This window comes from Chlorocebus sabaeus, chromosome 23 (genome assembly GCF_047675955.1).
Source record: "Chlorocebus sabaeus isolate Y175 chromosome 23, mChlSab1.0.hap1, whole genome shotgun sequence".
Lineage (NCBI taxonomy): Eukaryota > Metazoa > Chordata > Mammalia > Primates > Cercopithecidae > Chlorocebus > Chlorocebus sabaeus.
Window position 1 is genome coordinate 49,342,984 of NC_132926.1, and position 14,319 is coordinate 49,357,302.

General features: G+C 35.5%; 1 protein-coding gene across 5 annotated transcripts in view; it reads left to right on the forward strand.

The window, feature by feature from the left end:
* The window catches only part of KIF3A (kinesin family member 3A), a 50,140-nt gene that overhangs the window by 26,048 nt on the left and 9,773 nt on the right, over positions 1–14,319 (forward strand). For 3 of the 5 annotated variants that reach the window (XM_073010702.1, XM_073010703.1, XM_008014386.3), the window contains exons 10-16: positions 7,080–7,236; positions 7,630–7,810; positions 8,026–8,136; positions 8,485–8,610; positions 10,344–10,397; positions 10,750–10,818; positions 11,713–11,837. In XM_073010702.1, the coding sequence (XP_072866803.1) occupies positions 7,080–7,236; positions 7,630–7,810; positions 8,026–8,136; positions 8,485–8,610; positions 10,344–10,397; positions 10,750–10,818; positions 11,713–11,837 (823 nt within the window). Of the gene's footprint in view, positions 1–1,729; positions 1,802–4,233; positions 4,243–7,079; positions 7,237–7,629; positions 7,811–8,025; positions 8,137–8,484; positions 8,611–10,343; positions 10,398–10,749; positions 10,819–11,712; positions 11,838–12,459; positions 14,317–14,319 lie in introns of those variants that run through there. The other 2 variants (XM_008014379.3, XM_038008064.2) reach the window with 2 other exon arrangements.

Consider the following 14,319-nt stretch of genomic DNA (forward strand, 5'->3'; position numbering starts at 1 on the left):
TCTATAATAGTGGGTATGCTGTTTTAAAATTTCCTGTGGGTTTTAATTTTATGTAGGGACTTATATCTGTGTTAGGAACCTAAGTTTTTTTGTTTGTTTTGAGACAGAGTCTTATACTGTCGCCCAGGCTGGAGTGCAGTGGTGTGATCTCGGCTCACTGCAACCTCCACCTCCTGGGTTCAAGTGATTCTCCTGCCTCAGCCTCCCGAGTAGCTGGGACTACAGGCGCGTGCCACCACGCCCGGCTAATTTTTTGTATTTTTAGTAAAGACAGGGTTTCACCGTGTTAGCCAGGCTGGTCTTGATCTCCTGACCTCATGATCTGTCTGTCTCAGCCTCCCAAAGTGCTGGGATTACAGGCGTGAGCCACCATGCCTGGCTGGAACCTAAGTTTTTTAAGGAAATTAGGATAATGTGGAGTTTTTCTGCAAACAAGATTAGTCTTTAAAAGTCATTGAATTTTTAAATAGTAAATTTGTATGAATAATTCCATTTTTAAATTTAGTTCTTTTTCTTTATAAAATGTATTCTCATTCTCACCTTGTTGGGGGATTTGTTGCCAAGTGTGAATTAAGACTATTATGATAAGAATATAGATAATATGCAAATGAAATGGACATATTATAATGGCCTACATTTCAAACCTTTTTATCATAAATATTTATTTCAGAACTCTCTTCCATTAATGTGGTCATTGTTTTCAAGCTGGTGCATATTTTGTCTGTCTTATTAAAATGATCGTGCTGAAAATAAACCCATCACTGCTTAATTAGAAGTCCCAAATTTAAAAACTATGTAAAGATTTTGTAACTTCAAAAGACAGAAAAATAATGTTTTATAGCAAAAATTGGCAAATTATCTGCTGGCGAAATCCAGCTGACCACCTGTTTTTGTAAATAAAATTTTATTGAAACAGCCATGCTCATTTATTTACCTACGCTCTATGGCTGCTTTCACATGAAGCTGTATGGCCTGTAAAGTCTCAAACGCTTATCTGTCCTTTTGCAGAAAATGTTTGCCTGACTTAGAGAAATTTTTTTTTGTTCACACCTAGTTTTTCACAGAGTAGATTATTACTTTCACAGCAGAAGCTGATAACAGATTTGTTAAAAATAAAATTAAATAGAAAAATGCCACTGTTTAATATGTTAAAATATTTAACAGTAATATATCTTCCTTCCAGGCTTAGAAATTAAAAAATTTTCAATGAGCCTTTTGAAAGTTTTGCTATCCAACCTTAAACATATTTGATAGTTTGATATTTTGGTGGGGAGAGACTGAAAGTGGAGACAGACTAACCTATTATGAAGGGTAATATATCACTCCTATAATATTACATATGGCTTTAAGTTTTAAAACTCCATTCCTTTAGCTTATCAACCTAAATAGTTTCAGTAGACTAAAATCTCACCAAATGACCTCTTTATTTTTTATTCTTCTCATTTCAACCCTTTGAATGGTTAGGCTTTAGGTGACCAGTAGAATTTGCCCACAGTAGTTGCTTAAAGCAGTACACTTTCTAATTCCTCTGTATGGCTTTGTAAAGTAGAGAATATTAGATAAACTACCAAGACTGGTTTTTTAGGAAAGTAAATTTTGGTTCTTTAATACAGAGCTTGATTGTCCTTTAAAATTTTTTTCTCAAAACTGAATTTTTCTCTGTGTATGTGTTCATTTTCTTGTTTCCTCTTTCTTTGGTTCCCGTTGGGCTCATTTCTTTGTTTTCCAGGCAGTAGCAGCAGCAGTAGTTCAGACTCCACATGTTCTGTCATAGAGAAACCTCTGGATAAGTTCTTGCCTAGTGAGTGGTAGCTCTTACATTCTCTAACAGAGCTTTGGCTTTTCCATAACCCATGGGCTTCATTTGAGCAATGCTGGTGCACCACTCCCTGTCATTACCTAAAGAATACATGTTGAATTCCTCAGTAGAACAAAGCATGTGATGATTCCTCCTCCCCCTTTCATTGCTTCCAGTTAATCATAATTGTTAAAACATATGCTTTAGCTTATGTTTGAGACAATGGAAGAGAGATTCATGCTTTTGCAATTGAGATAATGTAAAGAGAGCTAGTAAGCTGTATAAAAGAATAATTCTTATGGTTCTTTTTTAGGTTTCATGACACATTTCTAATCCTGCTCAGAATAATGGACACGTAACATCAAATCTTATATATCTAAAAGTACAAATTATATTTGAAGTACACCAATGCCCATTATAACATGTCGTAAAGTTGCAAGTTTTTACACTTTGGTGTCCTATTCTTATTGGTAGCTTAAGATTAAAGGCTCCCAAATAAAGAAAAACGTAAAGCTTGAAGCAAGTAAAAATGAATTGAATAGCATTTTTTTTCAAACGGACATTTATCCATATTTCTAAATTACCTGATAAATTTTAAGAAAAATTTTTTTTTTTTGAGACAGAGTCTCCCTCTGTTGCCCAGGCTGGAGTGCAGTGACGCAGTCTTTGCTCACTGTAAGCTCTGCCTCCCGGGTTCACACAATTCTCCTGCCTCAGCCTCCCAAGTAGCTAGGACCACAGGCACCTGCCACCACACCCGGCTCCTTTTTGTATTTTTAGTAGAGATGGGGTTTCACCGTGTTAGCCAGGATGGTCTCGACCTCCTGACCTCGTGATTTGCCCGCCTCGGCCTCCCAAAGTACTGGGATTACAGGCGTGAGCCACCGCGCCCAGCTGATTTTAAGAAATTTTCTAAGGTATGATTTGCGAATGCAGAATCACGAGAAGTTTGTGCAGGATCCATCTAGACTTATTTCAAACTTAAAGGCTTTTGTTAAAACCTAGTTTAATTAAATTGAAAAGTGTTACTTAATTTATTTATATTTTATTTTCAGAAGAAAGGGGAGTAGTGTTGCTTTCTTGTACCAGCCTGCAGCTTACTGTCTTTTAAAGCATTATCTATATACTTACCCTTTCAAAACGAATGACAAAAATAATTGCTTGTTGTTCTTATGCTTTTAGCTTTCTAGAAGAAGAATTCCAAGAATATTAGAAATTTCTTTCTCTATTGACAGTTCGTAGGCAAGTTACCAAAACAATTCATTTCAAAGGATAATTTGTAAAATACTTGGAATTGCATTAGAAACCACATAGAGGTATTACTTTGTATAATAAACTGTGAAATATGAGAAAATATTTGAGTGGGAGGCATTGCAATTTAGTTTTCTGTTTTAAAACTTAATTATTAAAGAGTAGTTATATGAAAGTATGTTATGAAATGAGTTGTACTTTGTTCAAGAAGTTTTAATTCCTATTTGCATATCTAGCACAGAATTTTTTTGTTGTAATGTGGGCGTGTTGGTAAAGTGCAGAGATGGTTGTCCTAGCATGTGGTTGCTGTGTGTAAATTGTGTGTACCCTCCCTTTTAAATATCTGAATGGCCTTTGTAAAAGGTGTTTCTTGCTTGAATCATTGACACCGACTCCTATAGAATCATTGTTTATAATTACCCTTAACAGTCTACTAATAGAAGGAATGTAAGTTTGTTACTGTACAGGTATACTTCATTTTATGTAATAATTTTATTTTCTGGGAAAAAAAAAAAAAAAGCCCTTAATCCGGTTGGGAAATCGGATGTATTGGGAGAACTTGCTGTCTTTAAAAATTCTTCATTAGACCTTTCTGTTGATCAAATAATCGGGAAATTACTGTAATCTAATTTATCTGTTTGGTTCAGGTTTTTGTGTTAGATTTTCTTAAAGTGAAGCATGCCTGTAGTAGATCCATATACAAAAAGAAATATTGAATTGGGACATTTTTGATATGGACAGTGTGAATTTTGTCACTTTAAACATACTAGTTGTTAAAATTGGCTTAATTTTCTGTTTTGCTCTTTTAGATTACTTCCCAGATCTTAGCAGGTTCCTAATTTCATGTCTACTGTTAGCATAACCACATGGTGTTGAACTGTGACCTTTGCAGGACTTGGGGAATCAGTGTGAGCTCTTGAGATTGGCCTGAGTTATAATCTAAGACTAAGTTAACTTTAATATTCTTCCTTAAATGACATCTCTCATTGTGTTGAATATGCTTTCTTTTTACATGGGCTCTATTTCAGTTTTGATAACGATTTGATTTTTACTTCCACACTTAAATGAATGCTATTATGTATTTTTCTTTGTTTTACAAGAGAAATAATGTTTTCCTTTTTTTCCTCCTCATCTCTGTGCATATGCTTCCTGTCTGCGATTTGCTTACTTCTTCTTATTGCAAGATCAAGCAGGTTGGTGTGATTGATTTGCACTCCACATGGTACAATTATTTATCCTATAAAGAACTATGTTATTTAAATACATTAAATTTTTAAAATTTAATACCTTTTTTTTTGCCAGGTAAGTGTCTATCTTTTGTATTTTTAACAATCTTTCAACTTTAGCTTTTAAAAATAACTTCATTTTTTTCCCTAAATTCTTAAACACCCATTAAGCCAAATTTTGGAAATACAAGTGTAAATTATTTCACATTCAAACATTTTTCTCCTTTTTTTAAAAAGCCAAGAATCAGATGCCTGGTTATGCCGTGGGTGCTTATGTAATAAAAATGATTCAGTTAGGACTGCCCTGAAGTTCTTCCCCTTTAACTTACCCTGGCCAGTTTACCTTCACAATATTAAAGCACATGGCAAAGGGCAATAAAAAATGTTGCTACTTATGTCTGGTTTAATTAAATACTGTTTATGGCATTAACTTTTAAAAATATTTATTTGCCTGAAATTTTGTGCTGAATTTTTATCATGCATTGTTAGAAATAGATTTCTTTTTTGTTTGGTTTGTTTAATAAGGTTTTTTTTTTTTTAAAAAAAAAAAGTCTTTTAAAAATTACATGTAAAAGTGACTTTTAGTGATGTCACATTTTTAAATACCTGGTTAGGAGAGTTAGTACATATTTACATTTAGCTTAAAATATTATTTGTGAAGAAATATAATGATTTATCAGAGTGATTCTGGCTAAAGTAATATGTTACTTAAATATTAGGCTTTTGAAACTAACCCTGGCTATATCTCTTTGATTGTCTTCATGAAAGTGTTACAAGACCACAATAAGACTTTTGCTACTAAAGTATCAGTTTGGAAACATACCTGAAAAGTTTTAAATTACTAATGTAATGTATTAATTCATGAACAGTTATGTGTCTTTGTATTTCTACATATAAAATCTTTTTATTAAAAAAATCTTTTTATTTTACTGCTTCTTAATGGATTTTGAAACTGTTTTTAACTATTAAAACAATTAGGACCCTTGAAGCCTGTGCATACTACTGTTCATATGTTGATTAGATCATTTCCTCTATACTGTTAGCATCACTGTCTTCATGCATTTATTATTTTTATCTTAACATATGTCCCATTTTGTCTTTAAATACTTATAATTCTGAGGTGGAAAGCAAGTTACACTTTTTTGAATGTGTATATTTACTATATACCTGAACTGATACTTTGTAGCTTCAAATTTCTAAGACATAGTATAACTAATGGGAAGTACTATGGGAATAGTAGTTAAATTATTTTAAAGTTATTTTTTACTAGCTAATTGGTAAGACTCAATACAGATGACTGTGCCAAACAAGCCAGTAAATAGAATCAGTCTACATCCTGACTTTTGGAATGCAATTAATCACACCACACCAAAGCATGAATTTGGATCAGTGCTTTTATTTACTCTTTTGTTTCATTTGTCTCGTGCCTTAGGTTTGCTTTGGACTTACAGTTCTATAGAAGTGATGTATTTTAAACCCTTGAGTTTTTTACATAATTTTGTCCTGAAGAGTTAAAGCCTATTAATGATTCTTCATTTCATAGTTCCTGAAAGAATATACTCAGTTATGTATCTCCATCATAATTGTTTTTCAGTTCTTTTACCTTGTTAGGTGGTGGGGGGTTAGCTTTTGGGTGGAGACATTAACAATTTATAAACTCTTATGATTTACACTCTTCTTCTGTAGTTCTTTGGGAAGGAAGTTAAGAATGACAGAAAGGTTCTAGGAGAGCCTCAGACCAATTCTATGAAAAATTTTACTGGTTTTCTGAAGGAATGTATGTTTCTAAGAAACTGTATGACCAGAAATGAATTGTCTTTGATTCAGTTTCATAACCAGTTTAATAAGCTAGTTTTATTTTCTCTTGTTTTATTTGGATTTTATGATTTTGAAATTCATTAATAAAGTTTCTTTGAGCACCTGTTACATGTATGTAAAATACTTTATTAGACATTATTAGCAAAAATAATCAGTTGGAAACCGTATTCCAGCTTTATTATTTGGTAGCATTTCTACTTATATTTGACACTTGGCATGGTTACTCTGACTTAGGGAGCCTTCGAGTCCTGAGTTTGACATAATAGCAAGCTATTTTAGTTGTTCCTTTAGTGTATGATGATATATCTTGACAGCTCAGCTGAGGAGTGAAATGCTTGGTTAATTACTGTGTATGTAACTGTTACATAATTACATAGCATAGAATTTTTTCCTTTGAAAGTATGCTGTGAAATTAAATACTTTAATGTTATTTAACAAAAATTTTAGAAAAACTCTGAAAAATATGTTAAAACTACTTGATATAAATTCTGCTTGATATTTTTATCTGTGCGTTTTATACCTATATATGACTTTTATTCACTTGTTTTATGTGAAATTGGGAAAGATATTTTAAGGAGTCACTTGATTTTGTACTTGGTTATCAAGAAAAAGTAACTGAAGAATCATGTTGCTTTTTTTTAAACATGTATTTGTTATCTGGGGACATAAATTTTTTTTTTAATTTGGCTTTTCTGTTAATCTTTCTTTTCCTATTAGCTCATCTATTTTGCTTCTCTTTCACTTTTGTTCTTAGTTATCACTGTAAAATTGGACAACAGTTTGAATTTAGCAATGAGTTATAAAGTTCTTCTAGGAACATAATAAATGGAAATGCGTGGTATTATTGGTTTGATTTCCTTAAAATATTGATAATTGGTTTTGTATTATTGAGGAGTGTAGGCATTTCTACATTGAAGGAGGTAATTTATATAAGTCTGAAACATTGACTCATTTTAGTGATTGTTGCAATTAAATGATTCAAATAGGAAAAAAGAAAGTATCCCCAGACAAGATGATTGAAATGCAAGCAAAAATTGATGAGGAGAGAAAAGCACTTGAAACAAAGCTCGACATGGAAGAAGAAGAAAGAAACAAGGCTAGAGCTGAATTAGAGAAACGAGAAAAAGATCTTCTTAAAGCCCAGTGAGTATTATTGAATTGAGATGAATTCATGATTTAAATTTCTGTTTTTTCATAGGATATATAAAATAGGAAAATTGAATAGTAATTAAAAGCTTGATTTTTGTCTCCAGTTTAACTATTTTTGGATAGAAGGGTCTATTGTATATAGTGTATTTCTAAAAACTAGATCTGTTTTGATTATTTCCGCATGATAGGAGAACATATCAATGAATTAGAATGAGTTACAGATTAAATGAGAAATCGATACTACACAGTGGTATAACTTGGTAGAGATGTTACATAATTATATTTGTATTTTGAAATTGTATATCCAAATTTTTGTTAAATTTTGGGAAATGATAGTAGAATAATAGATGATCAGTGAATATAGAGTATCCTCATTCTAATCAACAGACAAGAGCATCAGTCTTTGCTGGAAAAATTATCTGCCCTGGAAAAGAAGGTAATTGTTGGTGGGGTTGATTTGTTGGCCAAAGCTGAGGAACAAGAGAAACTTCTTGAAGAATCTAACATGGAACTGGAAGAAAGGAGGAAAAGAGCAGAGCAACTTCGCAGAGAACTTGAGGAAAAAGAGGTAATGTGACTTTCTGTTTTTAGTTTGGTATTTTGCCGGAGAGATTTAACTTTTCTAGTGGAAAGCTAAATATCTATAATCGTATTGAAATTTTAAAGCATATTTATGGATTTCTTTGAAGATCAGAGTTGCTAAGATCATTTATGTCATTTGTTAAAGAATTAGATATTTGATTTTACAAAGAAAATTCTGAAGTTTACTAATTTTTGTCATAGCAAGAACGCTTGGATATTGAAGAAAAATATACCAGCTTGCAAGAGGAAGCACAGGGAAAGACCAAGAAGTTAAAGAAAGTTTGGACTATGCTGATGGCTGCAAAATCAGAGGTTGGTTCTCTTAGAAATTACCTACTAATGCAGTTCTGAATTTTTGAAAAAGAAGTTGTTTGATTAAGAATTTATAAGTAATCATAATGTGAGCTTATAATTTAAAAGAAATAAAATATTTGTCCTTTATGTGCAATTTTTAATTTTATCTATTAGGCTAAGTTGTTTCTTTTCAACCTTAATGAATAGTGTAGAATAGATACTGATAGTGTCACGCTGTTTATCATTTTTATAAAAGAACTAGGTATGCTCTCACAAGGTCTCTTAGACAAGCGTCCTATGTGAGATGGTGCTGTTTTGTAGTTAAAGTCCTGTATGTTCATAATATTTTTATGGATTTTCTGGTAGATGGCTGATCTTCAACAAGAACATCAGAGGGAAATTGAAGGCCTACTGGAGAATATTCGGCAACTTAGCCGGGAGCTTCGACTTCAGATGCTTATTATTGATAACTTTATACCTCGGGATTATCAGGTAAAAAGGAAGTTCTCTGACCCAGATAGTCACTTGACTGGGGTTAAGGAACAAGGATTTCTAATTTAATTGATGGTAAATGCTTAATACTTCAGTTATTGAATGTACAGTATTTTGAACAAATGCCATCACTTTTCACTTTAGTTGTTAACTTTTCTTAATACGTAATCTGTGTTTGAGTATCTGAGGATCTCAATGAGATTTTTTTTTTTTTTTTTTTTTTTTTTGAGACGGAGTCTTGCTCTGTCGCCCAGGCTGGAGTGCAGTGGCCGGATCTCAGCTTACTGCAAGCTCCGCCTCCCGGGTTTACGCCATTCTCCTGCCTCAGCCTCCCGAGTAGCTGGGACTACAGGCGCCCACCACCTCACCTGGCTAGTTTTTTGTATTTTTTAGTAGAGGCGGGGTTTCACCATGTTAGCCAGGATGGTCTCGATCTCCTGACCTCGTGATCCGCCCGTCTCGGCCTCCCAAAGTGCTAGGATTACAGGCTTGAGCCACCGCGCCCGGCCTCAATGAGAATTTTTTAACCTTTTAGATGAACTCAGATTCATGTATATGCAATCAGAATCAAGGTGTGGGTCCCATTCCTACATTCAGCGCCCAGTATCGTACAAGTAGAATAAATGGAACCCCTGTGCTACCTTTTTCTCCCTGCTGTGGATGCTGATTCTTTTGTGTGTGTGTGTATGTGGTAAAATGTAGATAGCATGAAATTTACCATCTTAGCTATTTTAAGTGTGCAGTTCAATGGCATTTAGGACATTCACATTGTTGTGCAACCTGCACCATCATTCGTCTCCAGATGGATGCTAACTCTTAGTACTAGTATAATTTTAAAATCTCAGCCTCTATTTTTTTTTAATCCAAAATTTGTCTTTCCAGTACATTTTGGTAAACTTTAACATTATGATTTTTTTTTTTTGTAAGGGAGGGAGAGTCACCCTGTTGCCTAGGCTGGAGTACAGTGGTGCGATCTTGGCTCACTGCAACCTTTGCCTTCAGGGTTCAAGCGATTCTCATGCCTCAGCCTCCTGAGTAGCTGGGATTACAGGTGTGCACCACCACACCCAGCTAATTTTTGTATATTTAGTAGAGCTGGGGTTTAGCCATGTTGGCCAAGCTGGTCTTGAATTCCTGAGCTCAGGTGATCTGCTTGTTTTGGCTTCCCAAAGTGCTGGGGTTACTAGGTGTGAGCCACCATGCCTGGCCAATTTTTTAAAAAATCTGTTTTGAATCTCAATACAACTTTAAGAAATTTGTCTGAAAATAAGTCTTAGTCTTTTTTTTTTTTTTTTTGGACCACAGGTACATGGAATTAATCCTGGGTTCATGATACATTCTCCTTATTGGTCCTAGGATGGCCTGCTTTTAGTTAGTTATTTTTGTAATGAACTCATCACCCAAAACAAAAGCTAGGACCCTGGTAATAACCTACTTCTAACCAAACAGTTTCCCCTTCCCTTATTTCATTCCTTTGCCTCTTCCAACCCAAGGTAATCATTATCTTGATTCCTGAGTTTCTCATTCTGTTGTTTTTTCATTTTTATTTAGTTTTATTGCATCTACATCCACTCCTAAGAAATATATATTTTAGAATTTATAAAAAGGTTGTGTCAGTATATAATGTTTTGAGACTTTTATTACTCAATGTTATTAAGATTTTAGTTGTATGACTTCAATATTTTAAATGTTATTAAATATTAAAAATAGACTCTCTTTCATCCTTTTAAAAGGAAATGATTGAAAACTATGTCCATTGGAATGAAGACATAGGAGAATGGCAGCTAGTGAGTATTACCTTAATTCTTTCATGAGAGTACTTCCTGTGGTCTAGATATTGTGCTGGCTACAACGGGGAGGAACGTGGTCCAGTGGATGAATCAGATGAGAATCCAGTAGGGCAGATAAAATATTTTTCTAATTCTGTGTAATTAATTGTAACATACAGATCATGGTCTGGGTGGAAATGGTCAGGGTCAGGGGCTATGTGGGACTAAGTGACCTCTGGGGCCCTTTCTGCTCCAGCATTCAAATCATGTTTTACTAGTGTAATATTAGGATTTCTCAGTTAGTTGCCTCACTCACAGTATTGATTACTAATTAAGACATTTCTCTCTCTCCCCTGTTTCTTTTTTTGAGAAATGTGTTGCCTATACAGGAAATAACATGAGGAAGCAAACCCCAGTACCTGATAAAAAGGAGAAAGATGTAAGAGTACTTCTTTAAAAAACACAAAACTACAGTTGTTTCTTTATAGGAATATGAGTCATTAAATTGTGTTATCAACCTGATATCTGCTAATCAGCTGTGCTGAGAAACGGGCTGATCTTTTGGGAATAAAGGCTCTAGGATGGGGTGATGAGGAGGACCGTTCTGCTTACCATCAGTCTTGATGTCAGGCTTATTCCCACCGTAAGATGGCATGGAGTCATTCTTTAGAGTCCTGTTTTCACTACCACTCTGGGTTGTAGGCTTATGGGTAGAGATTAGAATGTGTCTTTCTTTCTCTTCAAAGCTAGTTCTAGTCATAGGTCAAGAAGAGGAGGGAGCAGGCTGGGCGCGGTGGCTCACACCTGTAATCCCAGCACTTTGGGAGACGGAGGCGGGTGGATCACGAGGTCAGGAGATCAAGACCATCCTGGCTAACACGGTGAAACCCCATCTCTACTAAAAAAATACAAAAAAAATTAGCCGAGCACGGTGGCGGGCGCCTGTAGTCCCAGCTACTCTGGAAGCTGAGGAAGGAGAATGGCGTGAACCTGGAAGTCGGAGCTTGCAGTGAGCTGAGATTGCGCCACTGCACTCCAGCCTGGGGGACAGAGCGAGACTCCGTCTCAAAAAAAAGAAGAGGGAGCAGCTTTAAGAAAAACAGCAGCAGTTTTTCTTTGTGTGGAAGGAAATTTATAGTGTGTCAGGGCTTCTTACTCACCAACCTTTGGTGAGTACGTTTTAGATACTGGGATTAGAAGATGATGTCGTTAGACGTTTCTTTGGTTTTAGTTTCTGCAGGTTTTTTTGAGGAGTTTATTCAGTATTTTAAATCTTCCCCCAAATCTGGCTTAACTCTTTCCCTTAAGAGTGCTTTGTGTTTGTTTCTTTTAGCCCTTTGAAGTGGACCTTTCTCATGTGTATCTTGCCTATACTGAGGAGAGTCTGCGTCAGTCTTTGATGAAACTAGAAAGACCACGAACTTCAAAGGGGAAAGCAAGGCCAAAGACAGGGAGAAGGTAAGGACTGTCCTTGAATCTGATGTAATGAAGGCATTGAGGTATTCTAATTAGATACATGTACAGGAAGTTAACATTTATTTAGTTAAAATATAATACATATTTTAGCTGATTTATTAAAAATCAAATTCCTGGCCAGGTGCGGTGGCTCACACCTGTAATCCCAGCACTTTGAGAGGCCGAGGCAGGCAGATCATTTGAGATCAGGAGTTTGAGACTAGCCTGGCTAACATGGTGAAACCCCCGTCTCTACTAAAAATACAAAAATTAACCAGGCATGGTGGCTCGTGCCTGTAATCCCAGCTACTTGGAAGGCTGAGGCAGGAGAATCACTTGAACCTAGGTTGTAGTTAGCCAAGATCATGCCACTGAATTTCAGCCTGGGTGGCAGAGCAAGACTTGGTCTCAAAAAAAAAAAATCAAATTCCTTGTGTATTAGAATTTGAGTAAATAAAATCTAGCCAAAGAATTAAGGTCTTCCAACTTCTTAGGCTCCTGAGTAATAGAATTTATTTTTAATTCACTCTGTTATTTCCAAAATGTATAATGGGTTTAATTCCATAATTCTTAGACTAATTCTTCTTATGAAATGCTAATTAATTTGCCTGTTTGGTCTCCCAAGGTATTGTATTCAGCTGGTTAGTTTTTCTGTCACAGTACCCCAAGAACCTTGATTTCCTCAGTCACCAGCTAAGGAGAACTTCCTTGGACATTTTCCCCTCTCCTTTGGGCACTGGTTTTGACTGTTGGGTAGTCTGCATGTATCATCACATAAGCTCAGGGAAATCGGGATATGGGAGTCCTGGGCTGGAGCTTATTTTTTCCTTTCCCTTTCCTACATCAAGGACTGTTCAGTTTATTTAAGCTGATTTTAAGACTCTGGGGCTCCTGAAATGTAGAAAATAATAAGCTGCTTTGTTCCCTACTTTGAGTGCATGGACTTTCAAGTTACATGTGGGATGAAGTTGTATGGTTTTGATATTTTTGTGTTACATAATCTCATAGACATGACTTCACACTTACAAATTTGGGAAGGTTGAACTCAGGGTTGGGCAAACAGTTGAATATTAAAAATGTACAAATTTTTACATTCTGTAGCATTTAGGTGAGGGGTTAAAAACTTTCCTATACCAACACATGCCGTGCATATTATGAGTGAAGCAAATCATTTCTAAGAAACACGAGTCCCTTTAGATGTATCTTTTACTTTTCCATTTTTAATAAAATGACAATGCAAGTGTGATGATAATCGGTAAGACATTTGTCCTCAGCGTAGGAGAAAAATTGGCAGTGGTGAGCAGTCCTGTCTAAAGTGAGTGGCTGCTATTCTCTTCCTAGTTATCTATGGAAATAGAGGGCTCATTGTTTCTGGATCTTCTCTTTTCTTTTTTTTTTTTTTGAGATGGAGTCTCACTCTGTTGCCCAGGCTGGAGTGCCCTGAGTAGCTGGGATTACTGGCACCTGCCACTGCACCCGGCTAATTTCAGTATTTTTACTAGAGATGGGGTTTTGCCATGTTGGCCAGGCTGGTCTTGAACCCCTGACTTCAGGTGATCTGCCCACCTCAGCCTCCCAAAGTGTTAGGATTACAGGCATGAGCCGCCGTGCCTGGCCTGGATCTTCTCTCTTCTAAGGAAGAGCCAGAAATTGGAATTATTTACTTGAGATCTCTCAGTTTTAGTTACTGTTTGTTTTTTTTTAAAACTGTATGGACCCTAAAGCAAACGAATAAATAATATGATAAGACATTTGAATACATTTTCCAGAACACCCATTTTAAGATATGTCATTTTTTTAGTTTAACATTAAAAAAATCGTGTGGCCCAATATTATATGAGCCAAACTCACCATCTCTGTTTACTAGAATTGGCCTGCTATAACCATGGAAACCCTAAGAAAATGATAGCCATAAACATGGATGAATACATGCATTAAATGGTTTATTGATGTTATATTACATTAAATGATATGTTCAATATGGTGTTCCTCATTAGAAACACATAGTTAGATGGGTTGGTCAAAATTGCAATAAATATAATACATTAATGTAGCATTTCTGTAAATCCCTACATACGCATCTGTGAGGTGTTGCCTGAGATGATTTGTTTCGGATTTCCTCTGAATGCACTTGTACCTTTTCGAGTACCTCAGAAGAGATAATCAGGGGGTTCAAATCTGGCAAGCATGCAGCTCACTTGGCCTGGCCACATGACCTAGTCCAGTCTTGGAAATTATCACCTGTCCTGTCCCTCACTATCTGGCATAATGGGGTGGGCTGCCATCCTCTTGCATTTACTCTAAGTCAACTTCCTGTAGCCTGAAAAGGTGAGCATCAGTTGAACACTTACCATGGTCAAACGTGTCAAATTTTGGCTTGTTTCCAGACTCTATATAGGCCACCCCATATTTTCTATATAATGTAAAATGTTTGCATTTCAGTCTTTTAGGAAAGCATTCATGCTTGCTTTTTTTCTTCTCCAAA